At 34.4% G+C, this 17,321-nt stretch overlaps 1 protein-coding gene across 1 annotated transcript; it reads right to left on the bottom strand.

Annotated features, from left to right (window-relative positions):
- Positions 1–8,603: 8,603 nt before the first annotated feature.
- On the bottom strand, positions 8,604–13,727 carry LOC124845173 (uncharacterized). The gene is made up of 3 exons (XM_047322239.2): positions 13,572–13,727; positions 13,380–13,473; positions 8,604–9,810 (listed from the first exon to the last, which is right to left on the bottom strand). The coding sequence occupies exons 2-3, from the start codon at positions 13,464–13,466 to the stop codon at positions 8,977–8,979; spliced, it is 921 nt and encodes a 306-aa protein (XP_047178195.1). The 5' UTR covers positions 13,467–13,473; positions 13,572–13,727; the 3' UTR covers positions 8,604–8,976.
- Positions 13,728–17,321: the final 3,594 nt, after the last annotated feature.

Here is a 17,321-nt window from a genome sequence, read left to right as displayed (position 1 = left end):
TTTTAAATATTCATCAAATAAAAAAGTTAATTAAAAAGATTTGAATTTATGATGGACTTAAAAAGTTACTAAAGGCTTTTAGAATTGATTATCGAGCTGTCTGTTTCGCATAAGAACCAATAGAAAAAAAAAAGTTATAACAACTTCATAAAAGAATATTTTAATAATAGTTCTTTTATTTTTTTGATTTACAAATACATTATTATATTGTTATAGAGAGAACGTGAAACGAATGTTTAAGTTTACGAGAATATCAAAGTAGAATTTTAGGAAAATTTAAGAAAAGGGGTAGTTTATTCCGTAAGGTTATGTTCGTTTGAGCTGATTTTTCTGTTCACGTAGATAAGAGAGGATTGATTTAGAAAGAATACGTTGTTCTTTTGTGCTGATTTGCGAAGATTTGCTCGGACGGAAAAGCAGAGATTTACGAGAATACACTGTACATACAATCTCGCCTTACGTGCGCGGATTTGCAAAAAAATACTATACAATGACTCATATGCCCTCGACGTATTTTATGAATTACGCAGCACCGCATAAAAGCATATGAAAAGGCAGAGAATGTTGAATGGAGGAGGAACAACGTTGTTGAGAACGTTGTTCATGATGATGACCGAGTGGATGAAGCTGCCAAGCGTGGAAGCAGTGGTTGAAGAAGTTGAGTTGGTGACGGGTGTGTATTCGGAAAGAAGAAGAGATGATCCGGGAGATCCTTTCCGCAGGAGAAGCAGTGCGCGTTGTCGGAGTATAGAGTTGTAGGAAGTGTGAGGCGTAATCGGTTACAGGGAGACGTAACCGGTTACAACTTCATGAACAGCAAGCCGAAATGCCGTATTCCGTTACAGGTTGATGTAACCGGTTACGCCTTGATTCAGACGCTTATTCAGTTGCACCGTGGCTTGTCCGGTTGCATGGAAGTTGTTGGTGCTGGAACTTGCAGCACCCATTTGAGCAGCTTTTTGGAGCAGTGCAGTTGCTGACATGTGAGACAAGTTGGTGGTGTTTTGGAGAGTGGTGCTGAAAAGCGAAAGGGCAGTGGCGGAGCTTGTTTGGTGATCGGTGCCGATTATGGTGCCTTCTGTGAAGAAATTTGAGGCTTTTGTGGGGTTGAAGTGGTGTTCCTCGGAGTAGTTGGGGGTGTGGTGGCCTCGGTTGGATAGAAAAGGAAGGTTGAAGAGGTTGGAGGCAGAAGGGGTGTTGGTGTTGTTGAGGTCAGATAGTTGTATCATTCCTTGAAAAGGCTTGTTTGAGATTAAAGCTTCTTGGTGATCATGGTAGTTTTGGTTTTGGTTTTGGTTTTGGTTTTGGTTTGATTTGATTCTGGCATGAAGAATGGAGGGTTTTGAAGTTGCATGGTTTGGTGTGAGGAGGGTCTGAAGGGTGAGGCTATGTTTGGTGGGAGAATGTGGTCAAATGGACCAGTCCTTGGTGCACCACAGAAACGCAATAGGTCACTGGGTTGGGAGTTTTGGTCATGGATTGAAGGAATCTGAGCACCCAAATTCTGAGATAAGCCTAAGGACATGTTGTTACTGTTTCCAAATAGCTGGTTGCCAATGGCACTGCTCAAATTGGGTGGCTCTCTTGCACTTTCTTGTGCCAAAGCATCACAAAAGGCTCTGTGAGTGTATATCTCAAACAATTAATCATTTGTGATTTCGCTTATATATCTTGTAAATAAACTAAATAATAATGCATGTATTATATCTCAAATCAAATAATAAACAAAATGAGACTTGCTGTATATGATATCCAAAATAAATCTAAAACTTTTGGTACTATATATTATTATTTGAAGTAGCACTTGGAAAATTGGTATATGTATATATACGTATATATGTATATTCTGAAAGGAAAATAATAAAGTGGGTTTCCGACGTTCATAGAAAACATCGAAAAATTATATTAAAATGTATATTGAATAAAACAAATTTTATAGAAAGATGAATAATTGACTAGAGAACGCAGAAACGGATGACCTTATGCATTGTAAAAGTATTATTTTATACATTGTCGGTGTATTCATATAAGAAACTGTTTAAAAATACATTCATTTTACTACGATATATTTTTTATAATTTTTAAATATTAATTTTAATAATTTTTCATAATTTTTTTCTCTTTGTAAACATTTTTACAATTAAATATAACATTACAAAATAACATTTTATAATACTTTTATAAGTAGGGGCAATTTGGTAATCTTTATTTTCTACCAATTAAACAAATTTTTAAAATCTATCACATCAATCAAATCCTACACTAATTCTCACAAACTTTACTTCCAAATCCACTCTCAATTAACCACAAATCCACTCAAAAAAACAACAAAAAAATTACCCACAAATCCACTCAAATCCATTCAAATCATCTCTCCCAAATCATCTCCCCCAAATTCTTTCAAAAGAACACACCCTAAATCTTTGTATTATATGTCTAGTGTATGGTATCATCTCATAAGATACTTTAATTGCTTGAGTATTTTTTTTCGTAAATATATTGTCTCGTTAGTTGAATTTTAAGTCATCTAATCAAAACAATTAGGCTCCAACTACAACAACAAACGCCAGACAATTCATAATACTTATGAATTTGAAATTCATCCTTATATTGTTTCATCAGTGTATTTCTTTGTCATGTTTCTTGTATTTATTTTTCTTTGTTTTCTTCTTCATCCTTAGGATACTCTTCCTTATCAATTTTTACGTCATTTTAAGGTCTTAATATTTAAGGAATTGAGTCAAGATAATGACAAGTGTTTTATGTACTTGTGATAACTAGAAGTAGTTTATGCACTTATTTTAATCTACGATTAGTTATTTAAATCCTTAAAAATTTGTATTATGTAACCCATGAGGTTTAATGAACTAGTATCAAACTACTTTGTTATTTTAGTTTTTAATGTTTTTATAATAATTTAGTTTGTTGTTCATAAAAACAGTTTAGAACTTATTCAATCCCACTACTAGAGTCAGTTATTTCAATAATAAAGAATAAAGGTATACCTTTTCTCATACACAACCTCACTTTTTTTAAATCCAAATTAACTAGGTTTGATTCACCTACGTAAGAGTGCTTACTACCTATTTATGTTTGTGCGTATATTATTTGCTTTGGATTTTATTCACCTTTAGTTTAGTTTTTAGCATTATGAAATTGTAGGGTTTTCTTATTTTGATTAATAACTTCTTTGTCGCTTACTCCTCAATTGTTCTTTTCCTATTTGGATAATCACTTTTCTAACCGATCAAGTATACATGCTAAAGATACTTAGATGCTTAAGTCAATTCATGTTCAATTAGTAAAAGTGTCAACAACCATACCATTGACCTGTACATAACCAACCACTAGTTGTGAGTCGATCTTGCATTTCAGTCTTTGTGCTCCCAAGTCCTTGGCTGGTTTGTTTGACACTTTGAACTTTAAAACCAATGAGTGTTTCATGCCTAGCCCATTTGGCTTTCTAGAACAATGCATGCTTCTCCTCCCCTTTTGTCTGATTACCCGCCCACTGTTAACTTTTTGGCAAGTATACCAAATCGTTCCAAGTAATACAGTGATAAGTAAAAATGTATCGTTCTCCCAAGAGAATTTGAGTTACGTTAATCAATTAAAATTATTTATCAAGATCAATTACTGATGATATTTGTGATTTCAATTTGGATTTTAACATTAAATTAACAACGTAAACAAAAATAAGATTTGAAAAATGCGATAAAAGATCACTGGAATTGGTCTTTGACTAATATTACAGTAAAATCCTGGACAACATATATTCTCTGTTCAAGCATTCACATGAGAGTATCTTGGTTTAATTCCTTAAAACAAGTTCTAAAATTATCTATTGAATTATTAATTCCTTAATTAATTCATCAGATAATTTTGCATTAAAATCAGATGTTGAGAATGACCAAAAGCACCGAAGCCATTCCTAGCGTAGTTACTTTAAGTTTCTTTTCTTACGTTTCTGGTTCTAAAAATACTTCCCAGTACAACAGAACCTTTAAGAAGATCAATACTTCCGTATAATCAAGATTAAGTCAAGAAAAGAACAAGAACAGAAACATATATTGCACAGGAAATTTACATTAATAATTCGTCATACAACCAATTCCAATGAACAGAAAATTTAGCCTATCCTAGACATCTCAAACGTACTCTTTACAGCAATTCCTTGCATAAAGTGAAGTCTTGATGCCTTGACAGGTCTCCTGATCGTCTCCTGAATTCTCCAGTCTTTCTCTGGCTATTTTCGTGTGTCAGAAGATGGTTTTTGCCTTTCTGTCACGTCTTTTTAAAACCAAAAACTTCCTTAATTCGCACAGCGCACAAGTGTGTGTGCGCTATGCGAATTTCGTGTAACCGCTGCCTCTCAACTGATGTTATTCGCACAGCGCACAAGTAATGGTGCGCTATGCGAATTTCCATTTCCTGGCAGTGCGAGCTTTGGCTTGCGCTATGCGAGAATTAGCTGACAGACTCCCAATTATACATCATTTCCTATACAATATTTTACAAACAATCTACTTCCTATTACAACATTTCACTGAGTAATAACATGAATAATTACAAGATTGAGCTCATTTATAAGTGTAAAAACAACTCTTTTTCACACTTATCACCCACATACAAAGTCTAATGGGTGTCGATTGGTTGCTTTGGGATCCCTGCAACTCAAATGCAAAGTCAATAAGATGCTAGCCTTTGACAAAGCCTTTCAGTTCAAATTTGAGATTGAATTTTGAAAACTTCACTACCTAGGAAATCATTCTTCCTACCATATCAAGCTTTTTGAGTGTATTTTTGACTACCTGGTGACTTTGAAAATGGGCCTAAGTCAGTTGTTGGCAAATAACAATGTTAGAGTGACTTTCTCGACCAATTGATATCGGGTCTCAACATCTTGTAGACCTCCATTTTCATGTCTATTTGATAATGGAAGATCTTATCTTTAAGCATTGATAGGTTGCACCTGCATTCTTCATGTTCAACGACATCGCTTTATAGCAGTAGTTAGTCCGTTCAATGATCAACTCTTTGTTCGGGTAGTACATGAGAACTTGGTTATATCCCAAATAAGCATCCAAGAAGCTTAGCACCTAGTGCCCTAACGCGTCATCTAACAGTTGATCGATACTGGGGAGAGGATATGCATCAGTAGGGCATGTTTTGTTCAAGTCAGTGAAGTTGGTGCACATTCGCCATTGATCGTTTGACTTCTTCACCAATACCATGTTGGAAAGCCAACTGGTGTACTTGACTTCCCGAATGAATCTTGCTTCGTTCAACTTTTCTACCCCAGCCTCGGCCGCCTTTCACCTCTCCTCCTCTAGCTTGCGTTTCTTCTACACTAGTTTGGCCTCCTTAAAGATAGACAACTTGTGGGACATAACTCCTAGTTGGATTTTGGGCATATCCGGCGACATCCAAGCAACAAATCATTCTTTTTTAGGAGCACGTCCAATAACATCCGTTCATGTTCCCTACTTAAGTCATTAGTTAACTTAGTGACTTGATCATCCGATCGACCTATCTTCAGACTCTTGGTCTCTACTTGTGGCTTCATCCTATTAGTGACATTCGTTCTGGGGTATAGATCAACCATCGCCACCTTCGATCGGTGAACCTTCCAAAGGGGTTGTATGGTGTCACCTTCAGGCCGACAACGTAACATTCTCAAGCTACCTTTTGATCTACATGCACTATCAGATTCGACCATTATCGAATGGAAATTTCACGACTAAGTGTGGCATAGACAATATGGCCTCAAATGTGTTTAAGCACGACCAACCCAACAACAAATTGTAGGATGTTTTAACCTCCACCAACAGATACCAAACTTATACCTCTCGGTTATCACTCCTTAAACCTATTTGAGTCCTTAGTGGGTGATCTTTGCTTTTGTTCTTGCTCTGGCTTTTGTACTTGGTCGACACCCTTTTTCGCCTAATCACATGGTTTGTTCTTTTAGTATTGCACGTTAGACTCTGTTGACAAGGTGGACTTCTATCTGAGCGATCCTTTTTCACGAATTGCCTCAGGTGGTAAACTCTGATGAGCTCTTCGATTTTATCCCTCAAGGTTGAACACTCTTTTGTGGTATGACCTAGATTTTAGTGATAAAGATAATGTTTGTTCCCATCGACATTAGGAGGAGTCAACTTCTTCTTGAGAATAGACAATAAGTCAGCATTGAGTGTCTTTTCTAATATTTTGGCTCGAGGCACACTCAACAGATGTAATTGCTGAAATGAGGACCCTTCAGTATTTCTTACGGATGTCTCTCGTATCCTCCACCTACATATACTAGGTTGCTCTTTACCTTAGCTCGTCCATGTTCTCAATGACCTTCGTACATAAGTTGTCGATGAACGGTTCTTCGTAATGTTATGATCAAGTGGTGCATGGCCACATTTGTGTTGAGGTCTTATATCTACAAAGACACCTTTTTTGAACCTTTCCATGAAGGCCCGAAGGGACTCCTCTTTCTCTTGCCTAACGTGTTAAGCGATATGGTTGGCTTGTTGTGAACTGAGCTTTAAATCTTGCTCGGATGGTCACAAAGCAATCTATTAAATTTTCAACAACAACGAAAACCAAGCTAAGGCTTCACCCTTTAGAGAGGTGGAGGAAACCATGCACCAAATGGCATGGCTCGTCGTGTATAGTGTCATTTGGTTCATAAAGATTCATATGTGTTCATCCAAGTGAATAGATATGTTGTATTTTTCGACACCGACATTCTTCAGTTATAGGGTAAAAGGGTCTCCATGATCCAAATAGATTGTCCATGTTGATGGTTGAGATAGAGTGGTGGCGGTCCTTACTTGCACCGATGTTACTTGCCAAGATTGTTTGGTCTGACTCATCACGGGATTTTTATTTACTCCGTTAAGAGTTGGGGTGGAGCACACAGAACCTTTGCTGCCTCTCTCCTAGCGAATGATCTCATTCTAAACCCCTAGTGCTTTTATCTCTTATTCATATTTGCTTTACATCTCGTTCATCTGCCTCTGCATTCTTTGCATCATCTCTATTGGGTCCATCTTATCGCTAGTGGCTTCCACTACTACAACGTTGCTCACCAAATTCCTAGTGGTTATCATGTGGGCTTCAGAATTTTTCACTCAACCTCACAGTGGGTACCAAAATGTTTTGTGTGTAAGGTTGAATGTCCACTTAAAACAATTTTCTTGTTGCTTACTCCTTAGTTGTCCTCTTCCTATTCAGATAATATATTCTCCAATCAATTGGGTGTATCTGCTAAAGATAATTCAATGCTTAAGTCAACTTAAGTTCGATCGGTTAAGCGATTAAAGTTGTAATAAATGCGTAGTAAAAGTTTCAACAATCATATTTTTTACCTATATTTATAGTTTTCTCTATGAGCTTTTGATTAGGATCGACCTAATTTCATTCAAACTTAATTACTGACTTGTTTAGATTAATTAGGTAATTAGTTTATTCTAATAATGACCAATCAGTCTCCTCCATGTTTATAAAAACAAGTTACATTTTCTAAGCAAAATAAAACTTCAATCATAAAATCAAATTTTATAACATTTGTTACATTTTCTAAGCAAACAAAAAAAAATACAACTCATCAACTTGAAATGCTCCCCTAAGGATTGCTTGCTCCCCTTAATTTTGTAAACTCCCTTTTTCTTATCATAAAAAACATATTCATCCCTGAACATTATCATATGCATTTCTCCCTTTTCTTTAAGCATCAATAATAAAGTCATTGACAAACAAAATGACCGAATCTAGTCAACCTTTTCCATGTCTTCATCATTGGATGATAAATAGACGAAGTTGTTGGCACGAAAGACAGAGCAAGAATGTAGTCAGTCATTGCTTTCCATCGAGCAGCTTCATCATGAAGGGCTCTGGTGCTTGAAGGGCTGTTTAAGAAGAGCACCAGCAGCATCCAAAACGGCCTTTAGACAATGATTCTCACTCCAGAGAATAGAAGCTTGAATCTGAGGCTCAGAATAGAAAACTATTATGCAAGTTGGCAAGACTAAAATGCAAAGAAAACGTTCCTTGCACATTGCTAATACAACTGATTGCACTGTAGCAACTGATTTCAAACTCAAAGATGTCTACAGGATTCATCCATTATTCAAAGTCTTCACTGTCTTCCATATAGACAAGATCAAGCTCATATATGACCTCCGTGTAGGTTGATCTTAACTCACGAATTCATGAGAGGAGTTTCATTTTAATTTCTCTTAAAGTTTTGTAATTTTTATCATAAAACATTTGTATGTGTTATTTTAACGCCTAAAAATATTTTATTTTGAAATATTTATTTCTTTGTTTTCATGAACCCCTTTTTTTATAGAAGTAATATAAATGAATCGTTTTATCTTTTATTTTCAATAGTTTATTATTTATCTAAGAAAAATGCTTTGGAGTAGAAAAATGTCAATATCCATTTCCTTTTGCCATTGAAAAGTAGATAATACCTATATAAATCAATACTTTGTCTTTAAAAGTTGGAATGAGTTCAAACAAATTTTTGTGGGTTAAAGGTTTAAAAACAGAATAATTCATAATTAATCACTTTCACGTGATTTAGAAAAGTGAAATAATCCAAATCCATGAAACAGAAAATGGTAATTCCATATGAACCGTTGTTCAAACAGGACCAAATTACTTAGACAATACCTACCATAATAGCATAAGACTAGGATATTTAGGACCACTGCCTTACATATGATTGAGGTTCATATCATACATCTTACCTCATGTGACAACAGCAACTACAAGCTACACATCTGTCCAATACATGCACAGATGGTATATACATGGCTATGCTCTGTAACTGTATATTGTAGTTTCAATAAACAATCAGATATATAACATTAACAAAAACTACAGTCATCTTCAAACAGATTTAGAAGGGTCAGAATGAGGAGACGCCTAGAGCTTATTAATCTATTGCCTGCTCCAGGCTTTGACCTCACCAGTTCAACTCCCATGATTGCCATTCTCAGTCAACTCAGCTTCAACCTTCTTATTTATATCATCAAGCTTGTCATGTTCTTCACTATTCACTTTCGTTCCTTCTATTTTCTCAACTTCTTCAAGTTTACTAGTACTTTTGATGTATTCTTCTGTATTCACTCCTTCCACTTCAACTGTTTTGTCAGCAGTACTGCATGTTTCAGATTTCTCTGGCTCCCCAGACCTGTGATATTCTTTTGTCTCTTCCCGTGGTTGCCCAATCTTTTCTTCATCATTTCTCAGAGAAACTGCACCCTCAGTTCCTTTGTCAACAACTTCATCTTTCAATGCGTGTGGTTCTCCATCAGCAGCATTGGATTTTTCCTCATCAGTACGTACCTCAACGTTTTCTCCAGCTTTAACATCTCCAGGATTAGTTGATTTGTTGATATTTGTATCCTCTGCAGTCTTGTCATCTTGATTTTCCGTTACCACATTATTTTCCTTCTCTATATCTTCATCAACCTTAGCGATTTCGTCATCTGCTTGCATCTCCGTTTCCTTTGTGTCCTCTTCTTTTTCCTCCTCGGAAGTTTCTTTCTGCGAAGCTGGTGTTCTTTTACTACGTTTCTTTGGGGGTTTGCTTTCTGTTGGAGGAGCTGCCTTCGCCTTCTCACTGATTCTTGCGGATCTTCTTGGGGTCTCACCAGTGCCCCAATCAAATTCTGATACAGCTGGACCACCAGGGTGTGCCTTCAAATATTTTTCCAACTGCTTCCTGTTATTGATATCCTCTCCTGTTGGTGCAGTGAACACAATCTCATTTTTTTTTGGAGTACCAGCTTTCTTTGGGACGAACTGCAATCAAGTACAGTATGTAATTTTCTAATTATCATCTTACAGGAAAGATCAAACAAAAAAGAACAATCATAATAAAAGATTTTGCTTGAATAATTGTGTTAGGAATGGGGACAAGACTAAGAGGGAAGGGGAACATCCTTGAAGTGGACAGTAAAGACCAAGCCCAAACCCATGACCAGATAGAAGCCCAAGACTAATACAAGGCTTATTAAATATTAAAATGTACAAAATATTAAAATAATTAAATGTAGGAATGGGACCCTTGACCTCAAGCTTAACTATGATTCACTTAACCACCTAGACATATTAGTTATGCTTGCAATATTTAGAAAAAAAAATTCATTTATTTACTTCCAAATGCATAGTGTAAATAATTTAGGAATGAATTGAATGAACATAATGTTTTAGTTATCACTGAGAACGAGAAATTTCTCTGCTAGGGTTTTTCCTCTGAACAATTTGGTCTTATCAAGAATTAGTGACTATACTCAAGACTTGATGGAACCAAACCTAGTCATCATAAACATACCAAGAACCTAACCCAAATCTTCAGAGGTGCAAGTTTCTTTCTCTTAACTTCTCTCTTGAGCCTCTTGAAGCTTGAGTGGAAAGATCCACCCCCTTTTCAAACCCTTCAACTAAAGTTTACATCATTAATATTAATACAACATTAATATAAGGTAGTTTTCTAGGGTATCTTCCAATCACGTTCAGATATCATCCAAATAGTATTATTAACAAAACTAATAGAATCTGGTATTTCACTGCAGATTTTAGGGATATCACATGAGGAGCAAACTCCTCATTAAAGAACCCAGCAACAAAGAACATAAAAGAAACAAATAAGGAAAGAAGGAAGAATACAGAGGAAATGTATCAGCATTTTAAACCAAAGTATCACTAACTTCTCTTCTCAGAGGGTATTTCGGAGATCAACGCATAGTGCTGCTATCCTGTTCACTACAACTGCTATTCAAGTCACTACTTGGTCAACCACTGCTTCTACAGAAAACCACTCTGCTACCCCCCTATAGAATGGTATTTAAAACATTAAAACAAACTACTCTCATGAAAGATTCTTCCTATCTCCCCCCCTCTCTCCCCAAACTTGCTCATTTCTCAATCCCTAATGGCACTATCACAGCTCTCCATCACCAATCTTTTAACAGCAATAGACTATTCAGTTAGAATTTTTCATTTCTTAACTGAACTCTTATTTCCAATTTTGTATTTAATCAATTTCTTCTTTCCAAATGTATCATGACTGGCGGCCAATCTGATGTTGGACCATCATAAACATTTTAATGATATTGCATATACATGATTTTATGATTTTGTAAGAAACATTTCAATGGAAATGTGCCATACAGCCTCTAAAAATTTAAACCTAACCAATGCATTATAGCAGTGAAAAGAATGGCCTATTGAATTTTTTGATGTCCAGTAAATTTATCGATTTTAGTCGTTAAAAAAAATCAGATAATTGACTGGCTGATACAGGGCTTGCATAACTTCTTGAGGTCATAAAACTCAACTTCGGGATTGAAAACTCAACTTCGGGATTGTAGCAAATATTGTACTATCCTACGTTCCCAATCAAAACAATACATAATTTTTAATACTATTATTCTTTAACTTATTATATCATACATTTTTAAGTTCTTATTGTTAATCAGTTTATTATATATATTGCTTTCAATAATTTATTATACATTTAATACTGTTATACTTTTTGGTTGTTATTATTATTTAATTTTTATATTATATTAATGTTTTACATAAAAAGACAAAAAAAACTAAATTGGGTTCAAATTGAGTCCCAATAAATAAAACCAGAAAGATGAAACAGAAATGTGTGAGCTTAATTCCACTGAAACCCTACGACCATTCTACCAAGTGGTAGCTAAGTACCCTCAAAAGCAGCTATGCAGTGCAAGTGAAACCCTAATCCCCCAAGGACCCACCAACTTCTAAACGAAGTGGTAGCTACGGCAGTTGTGAAAGCCAAATTGCAACCTTAATTTCTCATGGCAGATGGCAGAACACATATGTGGGAGCATTGGGACTTCAGTGGCAAGTAAAGGGTGGCGATGAAGGCCATCCACAAATCAAAGTGCAGGAGTAGTTGCTAAGTCCACAAAATGCCATGATTTTTGTAGCAACAGGTTGCATTACGGCTGTGAAAAATTCTTCAGGAGCATTGGGGGATTGCTCTGCTCCACTGCCCCATGATTGCAGTTCAATTGACTCCTAAGTGACTAACCCACTTTTCTGTCTGCTTTGATTCGTACGGAATCGCTAATCCATGACGACATGACATGACTGCAATCACACAATCCTAACAACAGTAGCTTGGAGTCCAACCTAACCAGCTCAGAAGAGCTAATCTAGAGTAGCACGCAGCTTCCAAAATATTTTTCCTTTTAACCAGTCATTCAATGCATTCAAAACAATTAAAGTCAAGTAAGAACTGCTTAATTATTTTATGCAAAGTAATTTCATGAGGGATGAATGCTAGAAAAAATTCAGAAAATCAGCTGGGTATACTAGAGAGATGGTACAACACTACAAAAACATAACTTTGAGAACAAAACTCTGAGATGAAAAATTACTTTAAATCTCATACATGAAATGATTTTAGACATTTTCCAAATTTGTGTCGCTTCTCTTCTTTTCTCACCTCCATAAAAACCAATCACAATTCCCCAATAATAAATATTTGCAAAAAGCATCTAGCAAAACACAAAATGCTGACTTCATTCCAGCAATTCATCGTAAATTACTATTGTTTCTTTCTGAAAAGCTACGTTACATTCATTTATCATAATGAAAAAGGAATTTATTTCACGATTGGTACACACTTTACTTGTTTCTGGAGGGAAAAACAATCAACAAAACTATTCCAGCTAGAAAATACTAATCATTATCCTGCGATAAGCTGCCAAATTCAAAACAAGTTTAATGCAATAAACAAGTATGCTGGAACAAAAAAAGTCAACTCGAGTCCAGTGATAACCCCTTATTACTGATTGAAAAACATAAAAATCCAAAGCCAAAAACATTTTCATTCGTGTCAAAATTTCAATATAAAGGCGTTAGTCCTATAAATAATACATTACCAATTTCGCATATAAAGGTTATAAACGTGTCTGTGGATATATTTACATAAGACCCACAATAGAATCAATCAAAACGCATTTCCGAATATGGAAAATATAGGGCGAGACCAGAGAACCCTAACAAACAATTGACACTCGTCTGTCATATAATTTCTCAGGATGTATTTCATGAGAATTTTGAAGCACGTTTATTCAACATAGACAATTCAACACAAACTAGCCAAAAGTACCAAAAGCCCTAATTTACGTAAAGTCACAGAGTATTGAAATCACGCAGTGCAGACCGAATATGGCGAGAGAGAGAAAAAAAGGACCCACATTGAAGCCAAAGCAAGAAGGGGGACACAAAATCCGCCTATTAAAGTGAATTAAGTAGTGAATCCCCCTGAAACGAAATAGTCAAAGCGAAGCAGTGCATTAATAACAGGAAGAGAAACAGTGGCAAACCTTCTTCTTCCAACCAGGTGGAGCAGGTAGCTCCAAAGTGAAAATTTCCTCGCTAGCATCACCCTCTTGCTCTACTAAGCTCGCCATTTTTCACCTGCAAAATTCAGCACAAAAAAAAACTTATCTTTTTAAAAAAAAAGGGGGAAAGAAAACAATAACACAGGACCAAGGAGAAAGAAAAAGAAAACAAACTTTTTTTTTGCTAGAATTTTTTTAATTCCGGTGAGTCTGAAATTGGGGAATTGTAATGCTTGGTGTTGTGTTTGGGATCTTGAGGAGGACTAAGGTTACGAAGAAGAAGACGTGGGTTGGGAGTTAGGACACAAAGCGGAGAAGTAGTTGGGCACTGAGTAGGGTCACGGTGCTCTATCTCTTGCCACCTGTCCTCTTATTTCTTCTTCTTACCTTTGCTTGTGTAATGTAGGATAATATTTTTATATATTAAAATCTATAATAAATAATTGAATTATACATAATTAAAGTTGTGATAAAATAATACTTTAAATACAAATTATGTATTCTAATTTTTCATCAAATTATTTAAATTATTAAATAAAATTCTTTTTAACATGAAAGTTGTAAAAAAACTAATTAAAAATTAATTTAGAGATAAAGGTAAAACATAAAAAAAAGGTTCAGTTAACATGGAAAAAATCTCCGTTTAAAGAAGAAAATAGATACAAGAAAAATAATTAATTAACTGTGAAAAAATGTGTAAGGGGTAGTGCAAAAGATAAGATTATAATTTATTACTCGTAAAAATTAACTAAACGCATTAGTTTTAACTTAATTACACATTTTGTCACAATTTTTTTATCTTACGAATTTTATTATTAAACTTTTTTTAATAAATTTTAAGGGAAGTATAAAAATTAAAGAAATGTTAACACTTTGTTAGATAGAAACAACATCAATTGTATGATAAATAAAATGTAGTTAGAGTCATAAATCGACTAGAACATGACATACTGATGTTTTTCAATGACAATGTTTTGATAGGATTATTGACCTTTTTTAAGGATTATGTATGACATTTCATTAATGCTTTAGGTAATTGAAATTGTTACCAATATGAAAACATAAATTGAGTGAAGGAAGGTTCTTCATTAGGTGAAAATAGTGAAAAGGATGAAGAAAATGGGCGACAATGTGGTGTATATGAAAGCCAAAAACAATTAATGTTCAAATATTTCCAAAAGTTAGTTGTCCAATTCAATATTTGATATGAATCTTAGAAAGTTGGTGTAATCTTAATTAACTCAAGAAAGTGTGGGGAATTTAAACAACCATGAAATAAAAGGTTTCAATGGTGGAAACAAACGGAACTCATGCTTATGTTTGTGGCCCTTATTGAAATAAAAGAAACAAAAGAGGAACAAGTAACTAATTTAAAAAGAAAATAGAGTGAGACTTAGGAAAGAAGAAGAGCATAGAACTCTTAAGACTGTCAAGGTTGAGCTTTCAAAAAGGAGAATTTTATTTCCTCTTCAAAAATAATTTTTACAAAAGGGAATGACTCTCTTTTATAATGAGTTGTCATGGTGAAGAATAGGAAATGATACCTTTCAAATTTTAGAAACACTAGGAAACTCAAATACAAACATATAAGACTACTTAAGTTAAAATTAACTCAATTGTTGGTATGTTTAACACTTAATTAACTCCTAATTAATCTTAATATAGAGATGATTCCTTAAAATTATGAAGAAACAAAAGGTAGTTTCTAAAAGTATGAAAAAGATTATGAGTAACCTTCCAAGAAGCACATGTGGTGAATGGAAAAGGATATATAAGTACATGTTGGTTTACATCAATCTCACTTTTTTTCACTTAATCAATGTAGCTTGCAAGGTTTAGCATTAGGAGTGCTAGTAAGTTGAAGTTTTTTACCATCATTTGACTTTTACATTGGTATAACTTCCTTCATCAATAATAAAGGTGTAAGTTTTGTTTTTTCATGATAAGGCATTTTACGTTTAAAAGTATTTTGACTTTAAGTTTCTTTTAAATCTTTATTATTATGTTTAAGCCTAAGCTTAATTAATAAGAAATCATCTTCAATTGAAGATAACTCCCACTTTTTATCACTTAGAGGAATAAGAAGATGAAGATGAAGATGAAAAATGTTGTAAACTTATTTCCCCGTTATCTTTCAACATCATAATTATTTTTGTTGATGCAATATTTTCATAATCCAAACATTTAAAATATTTTGTTTTACTTCTCTGTTCTTGAAAATTAGGTTTAGATGAAGAAAATGTAAGGTCTTTAATTTTATGATGTGAAGAAGAAGATTGAGGAGTTATGTGAGGGAGATAAGAGAAAGAAGACAAGAATAAAAAAAAATGAGAAGTTTTGGAATGCTTACCTTAAGATGACCTTTCCTCTTCCTTCTTATCCTTTTATGGTGAGTTTCATGTGAAATATGAAGAGAATCTTGTGTTAGAATTCCTCCTCTTAAGATTTTTCACTTTCATGGTGGACAAGCTCCTCCAAAGATCTATAATGATAAAATTTAACTACATCTTGAATGTCTTGATTTGGCTCTTTCATCAACCTTGTCATGGTTGGATCTAACCCTTTATCAATCTTACAATTAACAAGGAGCATCCTCCATACTTTTGTTTTCTTGTCTCAACATTTGAATTTGAAGAATCAAATCTTTTTTTTATAATGTATGAATATAAACCTTTTTTTTCAAACAATTTTAATGCGTCACAAGTGACTATTAACATCTTCTCGTCGTCTTCAATATCAATGGATTCTACAAAAACAAGACATAGCCTTTAAAATCTAAAGAAAAAAGAAAAAAAATACTAAAAATACTTAACCATTTATAATAAAAAAGTGAACTAAACCATTTTATAGTTCCGTTTTGAAAAATTGAACCTCTAAAGTTGTAGTTCAATTAACTACTCGTTAACTTAAAACTACTTTGATGAAATGCATAGTAGCACATAGGCATATAGGTTGAAGATCGAGACGGACTAGTTTAGGTCAAAGGTCAAAACAGACTAGTTAGGTCAAAGATCGAGATGGGATGGTCTGGACCAAAGGTCAAAACGGGATTGGCTAGGCTACAATCAAAATTTGGCCAAATTCAATCACGGTCAAGATTTGGTCAAATTCGACAGAATCGACCAAGATTGAAATTTGGTCGAATTTGACCAAGTCATGTCTAACCTAAATTCGAGAGTCATCACCAATCGAAATTCGATCAAAATTGACAGAGTAAGACCTAATCCAAATTTGACTCAATCAGCCTTGGCCAAAATTCAGTCGAATTTATTTGAGTTGACGAATTTGACCATTTTTAATGCAATTTAGTACAATGTGATTTTGTTGAACATATAGTTCAGTTTAGTTTGTCTATATTCTTCAGCTCAAACAAACTATTTTTTCATTCACTAACAATTTTTAACAATTTAATTCAATACAGTTCATTTTGCTCACTCCTATTTCTCTCCTTGCACCCTCCTTTCTTGGCGGTAGAAATCATCTCTCTCATTTTCATACATGAAATAAGCTCTTGAAGGTTTTCTTCCCCTTCTTTCATTTTTTATATTTTAGATTTCAAGTCTTTCTTGCTCCAATAATTCAAGAGTTGTTTACGGGTTTCTTGTTGTCTTTCCATATTCACACTCCCTCCTTCCCGAAGTCTTTTGGGGGACTTAGACATCCTTGCAAAACTACACAAAAATAACAAAAGCAACACAAAATCTAGTGTGTGAATTGGGGGAAATTTTCCTAATCTCTCTTCTTAGTGGTTACACTCAATGTTTTAGGCTTTTCTAATAAATGTATAGTTTTTTTAAAAGGGTGGGCTGCATTCAAATCACTCAAAAGAGTACATCAAAAGTTTACTAAAATTGCTTCAAAGTTTAAATCATGAAGTACTTTCCCTAGCGTGAAATAGATACAAATCTAAAAGGAAAATGTTAT

The sequence above is a fragment of the Vigna umbellata genome, chromosome 2 (assembly GCF_029865625.1).
Source record: "Vigna umbellata cultivar VRB3 chromosome 2, Vumbellata_1.0, whole genome shotgun sequence".
Classification (NCBI taxonomy): domain Eukaryota; kingdom Viridiplantae; phylum Streptophyta; class Magnoliopsida; order Fabales; family Fabaceae; genus Vigna; species Vigna umbellata.
Note: the sequence above shows the minus strand (reverse complement) of the source record. Positions and strands in the feature narration are given on the sequence as shown.

What these genes read in the sequence shown, in the direction of transcription:
- LOC124845173 (XM_047322239.2), bottom strand. Translation starts at nt 13,466, where the DNA reads ATGGCGAGCTTAGTAGAGCAAGAGGGTGATGCTAGCGAGGAAATTTTC. An exon ending in CACCTGGTTGGAAGAAGAAG is followed by an intron (nt 9,811 to 13,379) that starts GTTTGCCACTGT and finishes ACTTGATTGCAG; the next exon opens with TTCGTCCCAAAGAAAGCTGG.